Raw genomic sequence first — 15,272 nt, forward strand, 5'->3', positions numbered from 1 at the left:
CCCACATGCCAAAGACTTGCTGGTTTATAGGTTAATTGGCCATTATAAATTGCCCCTAGTGTAGGTAGGTGGTAGGGAAATATAGGGACAGGTGGGGATGTGGTAGGAATATGGAATTAGTGTAGGATTAGTATAATATGGGTGGTTGATGGTCGGCACAGACTCGGTGGGTTGAAGGGCCTGTTTCAGTGCTGTATCTCTTTAAAAAAAAAAAAAAAAAAATTGCCCTCAAGAAGGTGGTGGTGAGCTGCCTTCTTGAACCGCTGCAGTCCATGTGTGGTAGGTACACCCACAGTGCTGTTAGGAAAGGAGTTCCAGGATTTTGACCCAGTGACAATGAAGGAACGGCGATATAGTCCCAAGTCAGGATGGTGTGTGACTTGGAAGGGAACTTGCAGGTGGTTGTGCTCCCATGCATTTGCTGCCCTTGTTCTTCTAGATGGTAGAGGGCACGGGTTTCGAAGGTGCTGTTTAAGGAGCCTTGGTGAGTTGCTACAGTGCATCTTGTAGATGGTACACACTGCTGCCACTGTGCGTCAGTGGTGGAGGGAGTGAATGTTTGTAAGTGGGCTGCTTTGTTCTGGATAGTGTCAAGATTCTTGAGTGTTGTTGGACCTGCACCCATCCAGGCAAGTGGAGAGTATTCCATCACACTCCTGACTTGTGCCTTGTAGATGGTGGACAGGCTTTGGATAGTAGAGATGAGTTACTCGCCGTAGGATTCCTAGCCTCTGACCTGCTCTTGTCGCCATGGTATTTATATTTTTTTATTTTATTTATTTTTTTATTTTAGAGATACAGCACTGAAACAGGCCCTTCGGCCCACCGAGTCTGTGCTGACCATCAACCACCCATTTATACTAATCCTACACTAATCCCATATTCCTACCACATCCCCACCTCTCCCTATATTTCCACACCACCTACCTATACTAGGGGCAATTTATAATGGCCAATTTACCTATCAACCTGCAAGTCTTTGGCATGTGGGAGGAAACCGGAGCACCCGGAGGAAATCCACGCAGACACAGGGAGAACTTGCAAACTCCACACAGGCAGTACCCAGAATTGAACCCGGGTCGCTGGAGCTGTGAGGCTGCGGTGCTAACCACTGTGCCGCCCATGGCTACTCCAGTTCAGTTTCTGGTCAATGGTAGCCCCTAGGATATTGATAGTGGGGGATTCAGTGATGGTAATGCCATTGAATGTCAAGGGGAGATGGTTAGATGGTCATTGCCTGGCACAAATGTTACTTGCCACTTGTCAGCCCAAGCCTGGATATTGTCCAGGTGTTGCTGCATTTCTACACGGACTGCTTCAGTATCTGAGGAGTTGCAAATGTTGCTGAACATTGTGCAATCAGCCAACATCCCCACTTCTGACCTTATTGAAGGAAGGTCATTGATGAAGCAGCTGAAGATGGTTGGGCTTAGGACACTAGCCTGAGGAACTGAGATGATTGACCTCCAACAACCACATCTTCCATTGTGCTAGGTATGACTCCAACCAGCAGAGAGTTTTCCCCCTGATTCCCATTGACTCCAGTTTTGTTAGGGCTCCTTGATGCCATACTCAAGTCAAATGCAGCCTTAATGTCAAGGGCAGTCACTCTCAGCTCACCTCTTGAGTTCAGCTCTTTTGTCCATGTTTGAACCAAGGCTGTAATGAGGTCAGGAGCTGAACCCAAACTGAGCATCACTGAGCAGGTTATTGCTAAGTGCTGCTTGATGGCACTGTTGATGACACCTTCCATCACTATTAATGATTGAGAGTAGACTGATGGGGCAGTAATTGACCGGGTTGGACTTGTCCTGCTTTTTGTGTACAAAACATACCTGGACAATTTTCCACATTGCCAGGTAAATGCCAGTGTTGTAGCTGTACTGGAGCAGCTTGGCTAGGAGCGCAGCAGGTTCTGGAGCACAGGTCTTCAGTACTATTGCTGAAAAATTGTCAGGGCCCATAGCCTTTGCAGTATCCAGTGCCTTCAGTCGTTTCTTGATATCACGCGGAGTGAATTAAATTGGCTGAAGTCTGGCATCTGTGATGCTGGGGACTTCAGGAGGAGGCAGAGACAGATCATCAACTCGGCACTTCTGGCTGAATATTGTTGCAAATGCTTCAGCCTTATCTTTCGCACTGATGTGCTGGGCTTCCCCCATCGTTGATGGGGATATTTGTGGAGCCACCTCCTCCAGTTAGTTGTTTAATTGTTCACCACTATTCACGGCTGGATGTGGCAGGACTGCAGAGCTTAGATCTGATCCGTTGGTTATTGGATTCCTTAGCTCTGTCTATCGCATGCTGCTTACGCAGTTTAGCACACAAGCAGTCCCCTGTTGTAGCATCATCAGGTTGACCCCTCATTTTGAGGTATGCCTGGTGCTGCTCCTGGCATGCCCTCCTGCACCCTTCATTGAACCAGGTTTGGTCTCCTGGCTTGACGGTAATGGTAGAGTGGGAACATGCTGGGCCATGAGGTCACAGATTGTGGTCGAGTACAATTCTGTTGCTGCTGATGACCCACAGCGCCTCATGGATGCCCAGTTTTGCATTACTAGATCTGTTTGAAATCTATCCCATTTAGCACGGTGATAGTGCCACACAACACGATGGACGGTATCCTCAATGTGAAGACTGAACTTAGTCTCCACAAGGACTGTACGGTGGTCACTCCTACCAATACTGTCATGGACAGATGCATCTGTGGCAGGCAGATTGGTGAGGACGAGGTCAAGTATGTTTTTCCCTCTTGTTGGTTCCCCCACCACCTGCCGCAGACCCAGTCTAGCAGCTAGATCCTTTAGGACTCGGCCAGCTCGTCAGTAGTGGTGCTACCGAGCCACTCTTGGTGATGGACTTTGAAGTCCCCCACCCAGAGTACATTTGGCACCCTTGCCACCCTCGCTGCTTCCTCCAAGTGGTGTTCAACATGGAGTACTCATCCGCTGAGGGAGGGCAGTAGGTGGTATATCAGCGGGAGGTTTCCTTTCCAGTATTTGACCTGATGCCATGAGACTTCATGGGGTCCGGAGTCAATGTTGAGGACTCCCAGGGCAATGCCCTCCTGACTATGCCACTGTGCCACCACCTCTGCTGGGTCTGTCCTGCTGTTGCATGACTAGTCTGTGGGACAGCTCTCCCAACTTTGGCACAAGCCCCCTGATGTTAGTAAGGAGGACTTGGCAGGGTCGACAGGGCTGGGTTTGCTGTTGTTGTTTCCAGTGCCTAGGTTGATGCTGGGTGGTCTGTCCAATTTCATTCCTTTTTATTGACTTCGTAGCGGTTAGATACAACTGAGTGGCTTGCTAGGCCATTGCAGAGGGCAAGTAAGAGTCATTGCTGTGGGTCTGGAATCACATGTAGGCCAGGCCAGGTAAGGACAGCAGATTTCCTTCCCTAAAGGACATTAGTGAACCAGATGGCTTTTTAACAATAATCGACAATGGTTTCATGGCCATCGTTAAGACTAGCATTTTAATTCCAGATTTTTTATTAATTGAATTCAAATTCCACCTTCTGCTATGGTGGGATTTGAACCCATGTCCCCAGAGCAATACTGTGGGTCTCTGGGTTACTAGTCCAGTGACAATACCACTATGCCACCGCCTCCCCTTCTGCTGGGCGTGGCCTTCATGCACGTATGCTGCTGCAGCTGCACCTGTTGCCCGGTCACTGTTTGCACTGATAACATCAAAACGTGGGGTCAAGAGCTATGTCTACCCCAACATGTCAACAGAGACAATAGAGTCCCCAGCATTACAGATGCCAGACTTCAGCCAATTCTGGTTCATGATTTATACACTGACGAGCCAGCCCTTTCCAAACCTCCAGAGTCTCAAAGTTCAAAGTGGACACACCAAGGAATGAGAAATTAAATGAACAGTGGTGAATTACCCAGACTCTGAACAAAGGTGGCCAGGGGTCAAGTTTACCTGACCTTGTCTTCACAGTTTAACGCCAAGCTTAGAGGTGTACTCCCTTGTGTAGCAATGTGGTGTTTCTGTTGCTAACAAAGGCTCAGGGCTGAATATTGGGAATGGTTTTAGTTCCTGTCTGCACTCCTCTGGCATGGACTTACAGATCCCAAGGTGAGTGAAGAGATTTTATTCCGGCTGGTCAGTCTGCCAGGGCTGGTGTCGAGGCATGACACAGAGGCGAAAGGTCAGTGTCATAACCAGATTCTTCAACAGCACCTTCCAAACCTGCAACCTCTACCACCTTGCAGGACAAGGGCAGCAGGTGCATGGGAACACCACCCCCTTCAAGTTCCTCTCCCAGCCTCTCACTATCCTGACTTGGAACTATATTAATGTTCCTTCACTGTCACTGGGTCAAAATCCTGGAACTTGCTCTCTAATAGCACATGGACTACGGTGGTTCAAGCAGGCAGCTTACCACCACCATCCACTCAAGGGCAATGAGGGATGGCCAGTAAATGTTGGCCTTGCCCGTGACGCTTGCATCCTGTGAATTAATTTTTTTTAAATGCTGCTGCTGTGATTGAGCCTGGGTTGGTGAGCGCTAAGTGGAGCAGGCACGAGAGCAACAGCACAGTTGGAGATACTCGGGGCAATTCTGCCACAACTGCTTCCAACTTTAAAGAGAAAGTAACTGAGCTAGATAGCCACACAGTGAATGTAGGACAGAGGAAACACACAGAAGCAGATGGGGACATTCTTTTTAGAGGTATAAAATCAGAATGATGAATAGTCATCGACCTGAAGCGTTAATGCTATTTCTCTCTTCTGACATGCTGAGTATTTTCAACAGTTTCTGTTGTCATTTCAGATTTCCAGCAGCTGCAGTATTTTGCTTTTGTATTAGTTCTTTTTTAGGGTTCTGGAGATGAACACGGTTGCAACTGTGACACATGGAAGCATGACTCGCTTGTTGAAGAATGAACCATTTCCTTTGCTACTAAAATTCTGTGTAATAGTCACATAGAAAAAGAATTTTCATTTCTATAGTGCCTGTCACAACCCTGGAAAGTCCCAAAGCACTTTACAGCCAATAGAGTACTTTTTGAAATGCTGTTGTCATTGCAAATGCAGCAGTTAATTTGTACACACAGCAAGCTCCCACAAAAAACAAAGTGATAAATGACCAGGTCATCTGTAGATTAGTGATGTTGCTTGAGGAATAAATATTGGCAGAGAACTCACCTACTCTTCTTCAAATAGCGCCATGGGATCTTTTATGTCCATCGGAGAGAGCTGATGGTACTTAAGTTTAATGTTTCATCCAAAACACTGCACTTCCACCAGTGGAATGTGTAATCAGCACCAACAATACCAGGGGCCCATTCATCAGTTTAATTAAAAACATGATTTTAAATTAAATAGAAACCATGGTGCTGTTGTCGCCTTCATTCGGAGGGTTTGCATCTGCTGTCTGCAGTTTTGAAAGTGTAGAATCTACCACAGTCACAATGTCCTGAAGGGAAAATGAGAGAATAAATTACCATTTTATTGCTCTATCTCCCCTCCTGGGTTGTACGTCTCCTAACTTTTCCTCAACTTCCCCCACGTCTTGCTGCAAGTGCTGAAGGCTTCCTCCTGTTCCTATGACTAGCCTTTCAGCCCCTCAAGTCTGCTCTGCCATCAGCACTGATCTGAACTTCAACAGTAGAATCAGAAAATTGTGGAAATGCCTCACAGGTCAGGCAGCAAGCAAAGAAACAGTTAACGTTTCAGATCCATGACCTTTCATTAAAACTGAAGCGTTGACGGTTTCTCTCCCCACAGATGCTGTCTGACCTACTGAATATTTCTAGCTTAGTGCTCAATTTCATTTATCTGCCGTTGCACCATATCCCTTGATATCCTTGCCCAATAAAAATCTATCAATCTCAATTTTGAAATTTTCACTTGACCCCCAGCATCAATGGTTTTTTGAGGCAGGGAGTTCCAGATTCCCACTCCCCTTTGTGTGAAGAAGTGCTTCCTGACATCACCCCTGAATGGCCTGGCTATAATTTTAAGGTTCTGCCTCCTTGTTCTGGACTCTCCCCACCAAAGACAGTTTCTCTCTAATCAAATCATTTAATCATCTTAAACATCTCACTTAGATTCGTCAATACTTGAGGGAATACCCGCCTAGTCTATGCAACCTGCCCTCGTAATGTAACTCTTTTAGCCGGGGATCATTCTGGTGATCCTGTGTTGCACCCCCCTCTAAGGCCAATATATCCTTCCTGAGGTCTGATGTCCAGAACTGAACAGTTACTCCAGATGGGGTCTATCCAATGATTTATATAACTGTAGTATAACTTGCAATCTGTTTACTGAACCACCTCAGTATATGAATGAGTCACTGCACATAAGGAGGCCATTCAGCCTGCTGTGCCTGTACTGTTTCTTTGAAAGAGCTATCCAATTACTCCCACTCCCCTGCAAATTTCTCCTTTTCAAGTATTTATCCAGTTCCACAACTATCCTATGATTCCCTTTTGAAAGTTCATTGAATCTGCTTCCACCGCCCTTTCAGGCAGTGCATTCCAGATCATAAATCCAGAATAGATTTAACTGCATTTCCTGTGCCCGAGCTAAATGACTGTTTTAGTGGAGTATGGCATTGAAGGAGATGCACAAAGCTAATTCTCACTCTATTCCACTCACCTCGTTTGATGCAAATTTCATTTTGATGTTATTCAGTGTCACATCCAGTTTCTGGGAGATCAAATCAGCCACCACATCCTCTGAAACAGCACCAACAGGGATCAGCTTTATCAAATAAAGAGACTTGTATGTCTATAGTTCCTCCATCCCGCCTCCCCTCCCCTTTCCTCCCCTGTTGCATTTTATGCTACAACATGGATACACCAAGCACAGACAAGATCAATGAATCTAAAAGGTGGGTTCTCTTATTGAAAATACTGAGAAGGTGTTTTACCTTGCTGTTCACGTGGCTGCTTGCAAGGTCACAAGGGTCTGTGCATCACATCTTGTCTGGTGATGGACAGCTTGTTTCAGTTACATCCCTTAAAGAAATTTTTGGTGTATCCCCGTTATGACAAATGCTACATGGTGCAATGCTGGGATCTTCAGAAGCCTTAGCTGACATCCAGATTATTTGCCCGCAAAAACCAAACAAACATGCACTCTGGACCAAGATGACAGAGGTGCAAGCACCAACATTCTACTGCTCTGTATCCTGAAGGACATGTATCCACAGCAATGGTAAATGATGGCATAACTGAGCACCGCCAAGCTCACCATTCAATGGTTCAGCCATCCCGTTCTTGGGATCCATTACGCTCGAGTGCAGATACGGCAATTCACGCTGGTCACCTCAAACTTTCTACATCATGGACACCACAGGTCCATCAGTTGTCGGCCAAATGGCATGCAGAAGCCTGACATTGGCAACAATTCACAGCATCACAAAGACAACTGCAGACAATCGGTCATCAGCAAGTGCTCAGAGGTCCCTGGGATCTGTGCATCACACCCTGTCTGGTGATGGACAGCAGTTTCAGATATACCCCTTATAGCAATACCACAACATCCCCCTCTCCCCTTCCCTGGCCCCCACCCCCATTGGTGGTCATCTTCCAAAATTCTATAGACTCCGGAGAAGTTCCTACAGATTGGAGGGTGGCAAATGTAACCCCACTATTTAAAAAAGGAGGGAGAGAAAAAACAGGGAATTACAGACCAGTTAGCCTTACATTGGTAGTGGGGAAAATGCTAGAGTCTATTATAAAGGATGTGATAGCAGAACACCTGGAAAGCATAAATGGGATTGGACAAAGTCAGCATGGGTTTACAAAAGGGAAATCATGCTTAACAAATGTACTGGAGTTTTTTGAGGATGTAACTAGTAGAATAGATAAGAGAAAACCAGCGGATGTGGTGTATTTGGATTTTCATAAAGCTTTTGATAAGGTCCCATATAAGAGGTTAGTGAGTAAAGTTAAAGCACATGGGATTGGGGGTGATATACTGGCATGGATTGAGAACTGGTTGACAGACAGGAAAAGGAGAGTAGGAATAAACGGGTCTTTTTCCGGGTGGCAGGCAGTGACTAGTGGGGTACCGCAGGGATCAGTGCTTGGACCCCAGCTATTCACAATACATATTAATGACTTGGGTGAGGGAACTAGATGTAACATTTCCAAGTTTGCAGAGGACACAAAGCTGGTGGGGAGGGAAATGTGAGCTCTGAGGAGGATGCAAAGAGGCTCCAAAGTGATTTGGACAAGTTGGGTGAGTGGGCAAATGCAGTATAATGTGGATAAATGTGAGGTTATCCACTTTGGTTGTAAAAACAGAAAGGCAGATTATCTGAATGTTGATGGATTGGGAAAGGGGGAGGTGCAAGGAGACCTGGGTGTCCTTGTACACCAGTCGCTGAAAAAAGCATTCAGGTGCAGCAAGCAGCTAGGAAGGTGAATGGTATGTTGGCCTTCATTACAAGAGGATTTGAGTACAGGAGCAAGGATGGCTTACTGCAGCTATACAGGGCCTTGGTGAGACCACATCTGCAGTTTTGGTCTCCTTATCTGAGGAAGAATGTTCTTGCCATGGAGGGAGTGCAAAGATGATTTACTAGGCTTATTCCTGGGATGGCAGGATTGATGTATGAGGAGAGACTGGGTCAACTAGGCCTGTATTCACTAGAGTTTAGAAGAATGAGAGGGGATCTCATAGAAACCTATAAAATTCTAACCGGACTAGAGAGGCTAGATGCAGGGAGGATGTTCCCGATGGCTGGAGAGTCCAGAACCAGGGGTCACAGTCTCAGGATACGAGGTATGCCATTTAGAAAGGAGATGAGGAGAAATTTCTTCACTCAGAGGATGGTGAACCTGTGGAATTCTCTACCGCAAAAGGCAGTGGAGGCCAAATCATTAAATATATTCAAGAAGGAGATAGATATATTTCTTAATGCCAAGGGGATATTGGGATATGTGGAGAAAGCGGGAACAGGGTACTGAATTAGACAATCAGCCATAATCTTTTTTGAATGGTGGAGAAGGGCCGAATGGCCTACTCCTGCTCCTATTTTCTATGTTTTCCCTTGCCCCCTCCCCACCATACTGCTCTCCACAAGGCAACAGGCTAGAACCCACCGTACTGCGCCATTGCCTGAAACACCATGCAGATATCCTGCACCACCTCGGGGTCAGTGTAATGGATGTGGTAACTCTGAATGATCAGGGCCAGCCCATTTCGATCGTAATCTGGCACGAGAATCCGGAATGCTACAAGCTCTGAAAGGAAGAGAGTGAGCTAATTAGTTTGGAGGAGGAGACAGACTGGAAGTCTTAGACCTTCCTCTCATCCCCTGACCCCACAGTCTGAATTGAGGCGCAGCCACCGTCGCTGATTCTCTTGTTCCTTCCTAGCACTCCCCTCCCTCCCCTCAGTCTTTCTTCCTCTCATCTGTCAGCATTTCAAACCCAGTCTTTGTGTCAGCTACTCCTGATTCATGATTCTTCTCTCCTATTCTTTCCAAGCTCGGTGTGCTGGAGTGGGTGCCCTGACCTTTCACCTGCATTTCACAATTAATAAATTTAATACAATACACACCCACTGGGTATAGAACTGACCTCTCCTACCCACTGGTCAGAGTTGGGAATGTTCGCTGATGTTTACATAGTGCTAGCTCTATTGCTCAGATACTGAAGCAGCCCATGTCCATATGCAGCAAGACCTGGACAACATTCAGGCTTGGACTGATAAGTGGCAAGTAGCCGTCACGCCACACAAGTGCCAGGCAATGACCCTCTCCAATAACAGTCTAACCATCTTCCCCTGAAGTTCCACGGCAGTACCATTACTGACCCCACCCCCCGCCCAACCATAAACATTCTGGGGGTCATTATCGACCAGAAACTTAACTGGAACCATCATATAAATGCCGAGGCTGCAAGAGCAGGTCAGAGGCTGGGACTTCTGCAGTGAGTAACTCACCTCCTGACTCTCCAAAGCCTGTCCATTATCTCCAAGGCAGCAGTGTGATGGAATACTCTCCACTTGCCTGGATGGGTGTAGCTCCAATAACACTGAAGAAGCTCGATACCATCCAGGACAAAGCAACCTGCTTCACTGGCACCCCATCCACCACCTTAAACAGTCACTCCCTCCACCACTGGCGCACAGTAGCAACAGCGAGTGCCATACACAAGATGCACTGCAGCAACTTGCCAAGACTCCTTCGATAGCACCTTCCAAACCCATGACTCTACCACATAGAAGGGCAGCAGACACCTGGGAAAACCACCACCTGTAAGTTTCTCTCCTGACTTCAAACCTTTACCCACTGAGTAAAAAGCTGATCTCCAACCCTTACGTGACATTCGAATCAAGCTGGACAGAGCTAAGCAGATATTTTTTACGATGGTTTCTTTTCGCAGGTGGAGATCAAATGCTTCGATTAGGAGCAGAGTGATATCCTCAAACTGCTCATCATTTAGGACCTCTGGAGGAGAGAATGTAAACATGTCAGTGCTCAAATAACACCACCAAGTCATGCAGACTGGTGAGATGTGGAGGTTGTGTGCACGGGTGGACTGAGATTCGCGGTGGGGACTTGTGTGAGTGGACTGAGACACACGGAGACTATGTACATGTGTGGATTAAGATGTGGTGACTGCATGCACGCATGGACTGAGATGCAGAGGGTGCACGCATGAGCGGACTGAGGCACACACTGGCCACGCACTGTGCAGAGATCTGTTGTGTGCTGTATGTGCATGTGTATCGGACTCTGTGCTGTCTGTTATGGACTTGTTATGTTTGTTTCATATATGTACACACTTTGTTGTGACTGGGTTCCTAGACTTACTGTGTATGGACAGGGCCCACAATGCTGCACTGGACGACTCCACCACGTCACCATTTTGGATGTGCTTCTCCAGGACCTGTAGAACGGTCTGCAGCGAACCTTCCGACCTTGCGATTTGTGCATTTTCCGCTACAAAAGGTGCACCAAGAGGGACACAGTTACACAGTATTCTCCTCATTGACCAGTCCCTGACTGAGATAAGAATGCACTGCAGCTGAGCCCCCTTCCTCTCCTGACATGGTGTCAGCATAGCTCAGTATTTAATACTTTCACCTCTGAATCTGGAAGGTCATGGGTTCAACTCCTGCTCCAGAGACTTGAGCATAAAATCCAGGCTGACACTCCCAGTACAACAGTCACCTTTCACAAGTGCAATTAGGAACACTTCCACTCACAAAGGGTTGTAGAAGTTTGGAACTCTGTTCCGCAAACGGCAATTGATGCTGAATCAATTGTCAGTTTTAAATCTGAGATTGACAGACTTTTGTTCGGCAGTTAGTCAGGGATATGGGACAATGGTGGGTATATGGAGTTAGGTCGCAGATCAACCATGATCTCACTGGAGGGCAAAACAGGCTAGAGGGGCTCACGTGTTATTGAGTACAGGAACAGGAGAATAGACCAGATGAATGCGTGGCTGAAGAAATGGTGCAGGAGGGAGGGACATATATTCCTGGGACATCAGGACTGGTTCTGGGGAAGGTGGGAACTGTACAAGCGGGAAGGGTTACACCCAGGCAGGATTGGAACCGATGTCCTCGCAGGGGCGTTTGCTAGTGCTGTTGGGGAGGATTTAAACTAGAATGGCAGGGGGATGGGAACCTGAGAGGGGAGACTGAGGAGGGGGAAACAAGGATAGAAAGCAAAGACTGGAAACAAAAAGGCAAAAGTGGAAGGCATAGAAATCAAGGGCAAGAAACAAATAGGGCCATAGTGCAAAATAATGCTAAGACGACTAAGAATGTTAAAAAGACAAGCCTAAAAGCATTGTGTCTCAATGCGCGGAGTATTCGCAATAAGGCAGGTGAATTAACAGTGCAAATAGATGTAAATGGATACGATATAGTTGCGATTACGGAGACATGGCTGCAGGGTGACCAAGGATGGGAACTGTACATCCAGGTGTATTCAATATTTAGGAAGAACAGGTAAAAAGGGAAAGGAGGTGGAGTAGCGTAGTTAGTAAAAGAGGAAATCAATATAATAATGAGGAAGGATATTAGCTCAGAAAATCCTGATGTGGAATCTATGGGTGGAGCTAAGAAATAACAAGGGGCAGAAAACGTTGGTGGGGGTTGTATAAAGACCCCCAAACAGCAGTGGTGATGTAGAGGATGGCATTAAACAGGAAATTAGAGACACATGCAATAAGGGTACAACTGAAATTATGGGTAAAGGCCTGCTACCCGACATGTGTCGGGGTCAGGTCTGGCCCCTCTTCCGGATCGGGCTTTCAGACTCGGGTCGGGTCGAGTCCAGGTTAGGCCAGGGAAGGGCGGGCCAGACACACATGGTAAGTGCTCTGCTGGTAAGTACTGAAATTAAAAAAACCTACCTGAGCTGGGGGTCCAGGACGAAACTGAGTCTGCGCAGTGAGCGAGTGACATCACTATGACGTATCAAGCATGTGCTGCAGCTTGCAGAAGGTTCCAAGTCGGAAGGCAAGTAAAGGGATGGTATGGTCAGGTCGAGTCGGGATCGGGTCGGGCTCGGGTCCGCTGTGGTTCGGTCGGGTTCGTATCAGGTTCTTCTTCCTGACCAGAGAAGGCCTTTAAATATGGGTGACTTTAATCTACATATAGATTGGGCAAACCAAATTGGAAATAATACTGTAGAGAAGGAATTCCTGGAGTGTGTACGTGATGGTTTTTTGGACCAATACGTTGAGGAACCAACTCGAGAACAGGCCATCCTAGACTGGGTATTGTGCAATGAGAAAGGATTAATTAACAATCTTGTTGCGCGGGGTCCCTTGGGGAAGAGCGACCTTAACATGATAGAATTCTTCATTAAGATGGAGAGCGAGAGAGTTGATTCTGAGACGAGGGTCCTGAATCTAAATAAAGGAAACTATGAAGGTATGAGGGGTGAGTTGGCTATGATAGACTGGGGAATGTTACTTAAAGGGTTGACAGTGGATGGGCAATGGCTAGCATTTAAAGAGGGCATGGTTGAATTACAACAATTGTTCATTCCTGTCTGGCGCAAAAATAAAACAGGAAGGGTGGCTCAATCATGGCTTACAAAAGAAATTAGGGATAGTATTAGATCCAAGGAGGAGAAATATAAAATGGCCAGAACAAGCAGCAAAGCTGAGGATTGGGTGCAGTTTAGAATTCAGCAAAGGAGGACAAAGGGATTGATTAAGAAGGGAAAAATAGAGTATGAGAGTAAGCTTGCAGAGAACATAAAAACTGACTGTAAAAGCTTCTATAGATATGTGAAGAGAAAAAGATTAGTGAAGACAAATGTGGGTCCCTTACAGTCAGAAACAGGGGAATTTATAATGGGGAACAAAGAAATGGCAGACCAATTAAATACAAACATTGGTTCTGTCTTCACAAAGGAGGACACAAATTACCTCCCAGAAATGTTGAGGAACATAGTGTCTAGTGAGAAGGAGGAACTCTATGAAATCAGTATTAGTAGGGAAATGGTGTTCGGGAAATTGACGGGATTGAAGGCTGATAAGTCCCCAGGGCCTGATAATCTACATCCCAGAGTACTTAAGGAAGTGGCCCTAGAAATAGTAGATGCATTGCTGGTCATTTTTCAAAATTCGATAGACTCTGGAACAGTTCCAACGGATTGGAAGGTAGCTAATGTAACCCCACGATTTAAAAAAGGAGGTAGAAAGAAAACAGGGAATTACAGACCGGTTAGCCTGACATCAGTAGTGGGGAAAATGCTACAGTCCATTATAAAAGATGTAATAGCAGAGCACTTGGAAAACAGTGACAGGATCGGACAAAGTTAGCATGGATTTACGAAAGGGAAATCATGCTTGACAAATCTACTGGAATTTATTTTGAGGATGTTAACTAGTAGAATAGATAAGGGAGCACCAGTGGATGTGGTGTATTTGGACATTCAGAAGGCTTTCGATAAGGTCCCACATAAAAGATTAGCGTGCAAAATTAAAGCACATGAGATTGCGGGTAAGGTATTGACATCAGTAGAGAACTGGTTGGCAGACAGGAAACAAAAAGTAGGAATAAACAGGCCTTTTTCTGAGTGGCAGGCAGTGACCAGCGAGGTACAGCAGGGATCAGTGCTAGGACCCCAGCTATTCACAATATATATTGATATAGATGAGGGAATTAAATGTAATATATCCAAGTTTGCAGATGATACAAAGCTGGGTGGGAGTGTGAGCTGTGAGGAGGATGCAGAGAAACTCCAGTGTGATTTGGACAGGTTGAGCGAGTGAGCAAATACATGGCAGATGCAGTATAATGTGGATAAGTGTAAGGTTATCCACTATGGAGGCAAAAACAGGAAGGCAGCTTATTATCTGAACGGTGATAGGGAAAGGGGGAGGTGCAGTGAGACCTGGGTGTCCTTGTGCACCAGTCACTGAAAGTAAGCATGCAGGTGCAGCAGGCAATTAAGAAGGTCTTCATAGCAAGAGGATTCGGGTACAGGAGCAGGGATGTCTTGCTGCAATTATACAAGGCCTTGGTGAGACCACACCTTGAGTACTGTGTGCAGTTTTGGTCTCCTTATCTGAGGAAGGATGTTCTTGCTACGGAGGGAGTGCAGAAAAGGTTCAACAGACTGATTCCTGGGATGGCAGGACTGACATATGGAGAGATTGGGTCAATTAGGCTTGTATTCACTAGAGTTTAGAAGAATGAGCGGAGATCTCATAGAAACCTACAAAATTCTAACAGGACTGGACAGACTAGATGCAGGAAGGATGTTCCCGATGGTGGGGGAGTCCAAGACCAGTGGTCACAGTCCAAGGACAAGGGGTAAGCCATTTAGGACTGAGATAAGGAGAGATTTCTTCACCCAGAGAGTGGTGAACCTGTGGAATTCTCTACCACGGAGGTAGGTAGAAATGTGGCCAAATCATTAAATATATTCAAGAAAGAGTTAGATATAGTTCTTAGGGCTAAAGGGATCAAGGGATACAGGGAGAAAGCGGGAACAGGATACGGAGTTTGGATGATCAGCCATGATCGTATCAAATGGTGGAGCAGGCTCGAAGGGACGAATGGCCTACTCCTGCTTCTATTTTTTCAATGTTTCTAAATAGCCTCCTCCAGGTGCTATGAGGGATCGCTGCATTGTTGGAGGCCCTGTCTGCACTCTGATGGACATAGAATATCCTACACCACTATTTGAAGATGAGCAGGAGAGTTCCTCCCTGGTATCCTGACCAATATCTGTCCCTCAATCAACATTGCTAAAGAACAGGTTATCTGGTCATTCTCCAGAGAGCCCAGCGTAAAGAATGCAGACCTGAAGGAGTT

At 46.3% G+C, this 15,272-nt stretch overlaps 1 protein-coding gene across 1 annotated transcript; it reads right to left on the bottom strand.

Moving 5' to 3' along the window:
* Positions 1-5,337: 5,337 nt before the first annotated feature.
* Positions 5,338-12,401, bottom strand: LOC137347383 (serine/threonine kinase-like domain-containing protein STKLD1). Its single transcript, XM_068011823.1, has 6 exons — positions 12,350-12,401; positions 10,795-10,923; positions 10,300-10,428; positions 9,077-9,217; positions 6,621-6,700; positions 5,338-5,436 (listed from the first exon to the last, which is right to left on the bottom strand). The coding sequence occupies exons 1-6, from the start codon at positions 12,399-12,401 to the stop codon at positions 5,338-5,340; spliced, it is 630 nt and encodes a 209-aa protein (XP_067867924.1).
* Positions 12,402-15,272: the final 2,871 nt, after the last annotated feature.

The sequence above is a fragment of the Heterodontus francisci genome, chromosome 32 (genome assembly GCF_036365525.1).
Source record: "Heterodontus francisci isolate sHetFra1 chromosome 32, sHetFra1.hap1, whole genome shotgun sequence".
NCBI lineage: Eukaryota > Metazoa > Chordata > Chondrichthyes > Heterodontiformes > Heterodontidae > Heterodontus > Heterodontus francisci.

Excerpts from the sequence above, each read along its gene's own strand:
- LOC137347383 (XM_068011823.1), bottom strand. The coding sequence starts at position 12,401 with ATGTCACTCGCTCACTGCGCAGACTCAGTTTCGTCCTGGACCCCCAGC. Across the intron at positions 6,701-9,076 it reads TCAGGCAATGGCGCAGTACG|AGGATGTGGTGGCTGATTTG; the intron begins GTGGGTTCTAGC and ends GTGCTGTTTCAG. Across the intron at positions 5,437-6,620 it reads TGAAATTTGCATCAAACGAG|GACATTGTGACTGTGGTAGA; the intron begins GTGAGTGGAATA and ends TTTTCCCTTCAG.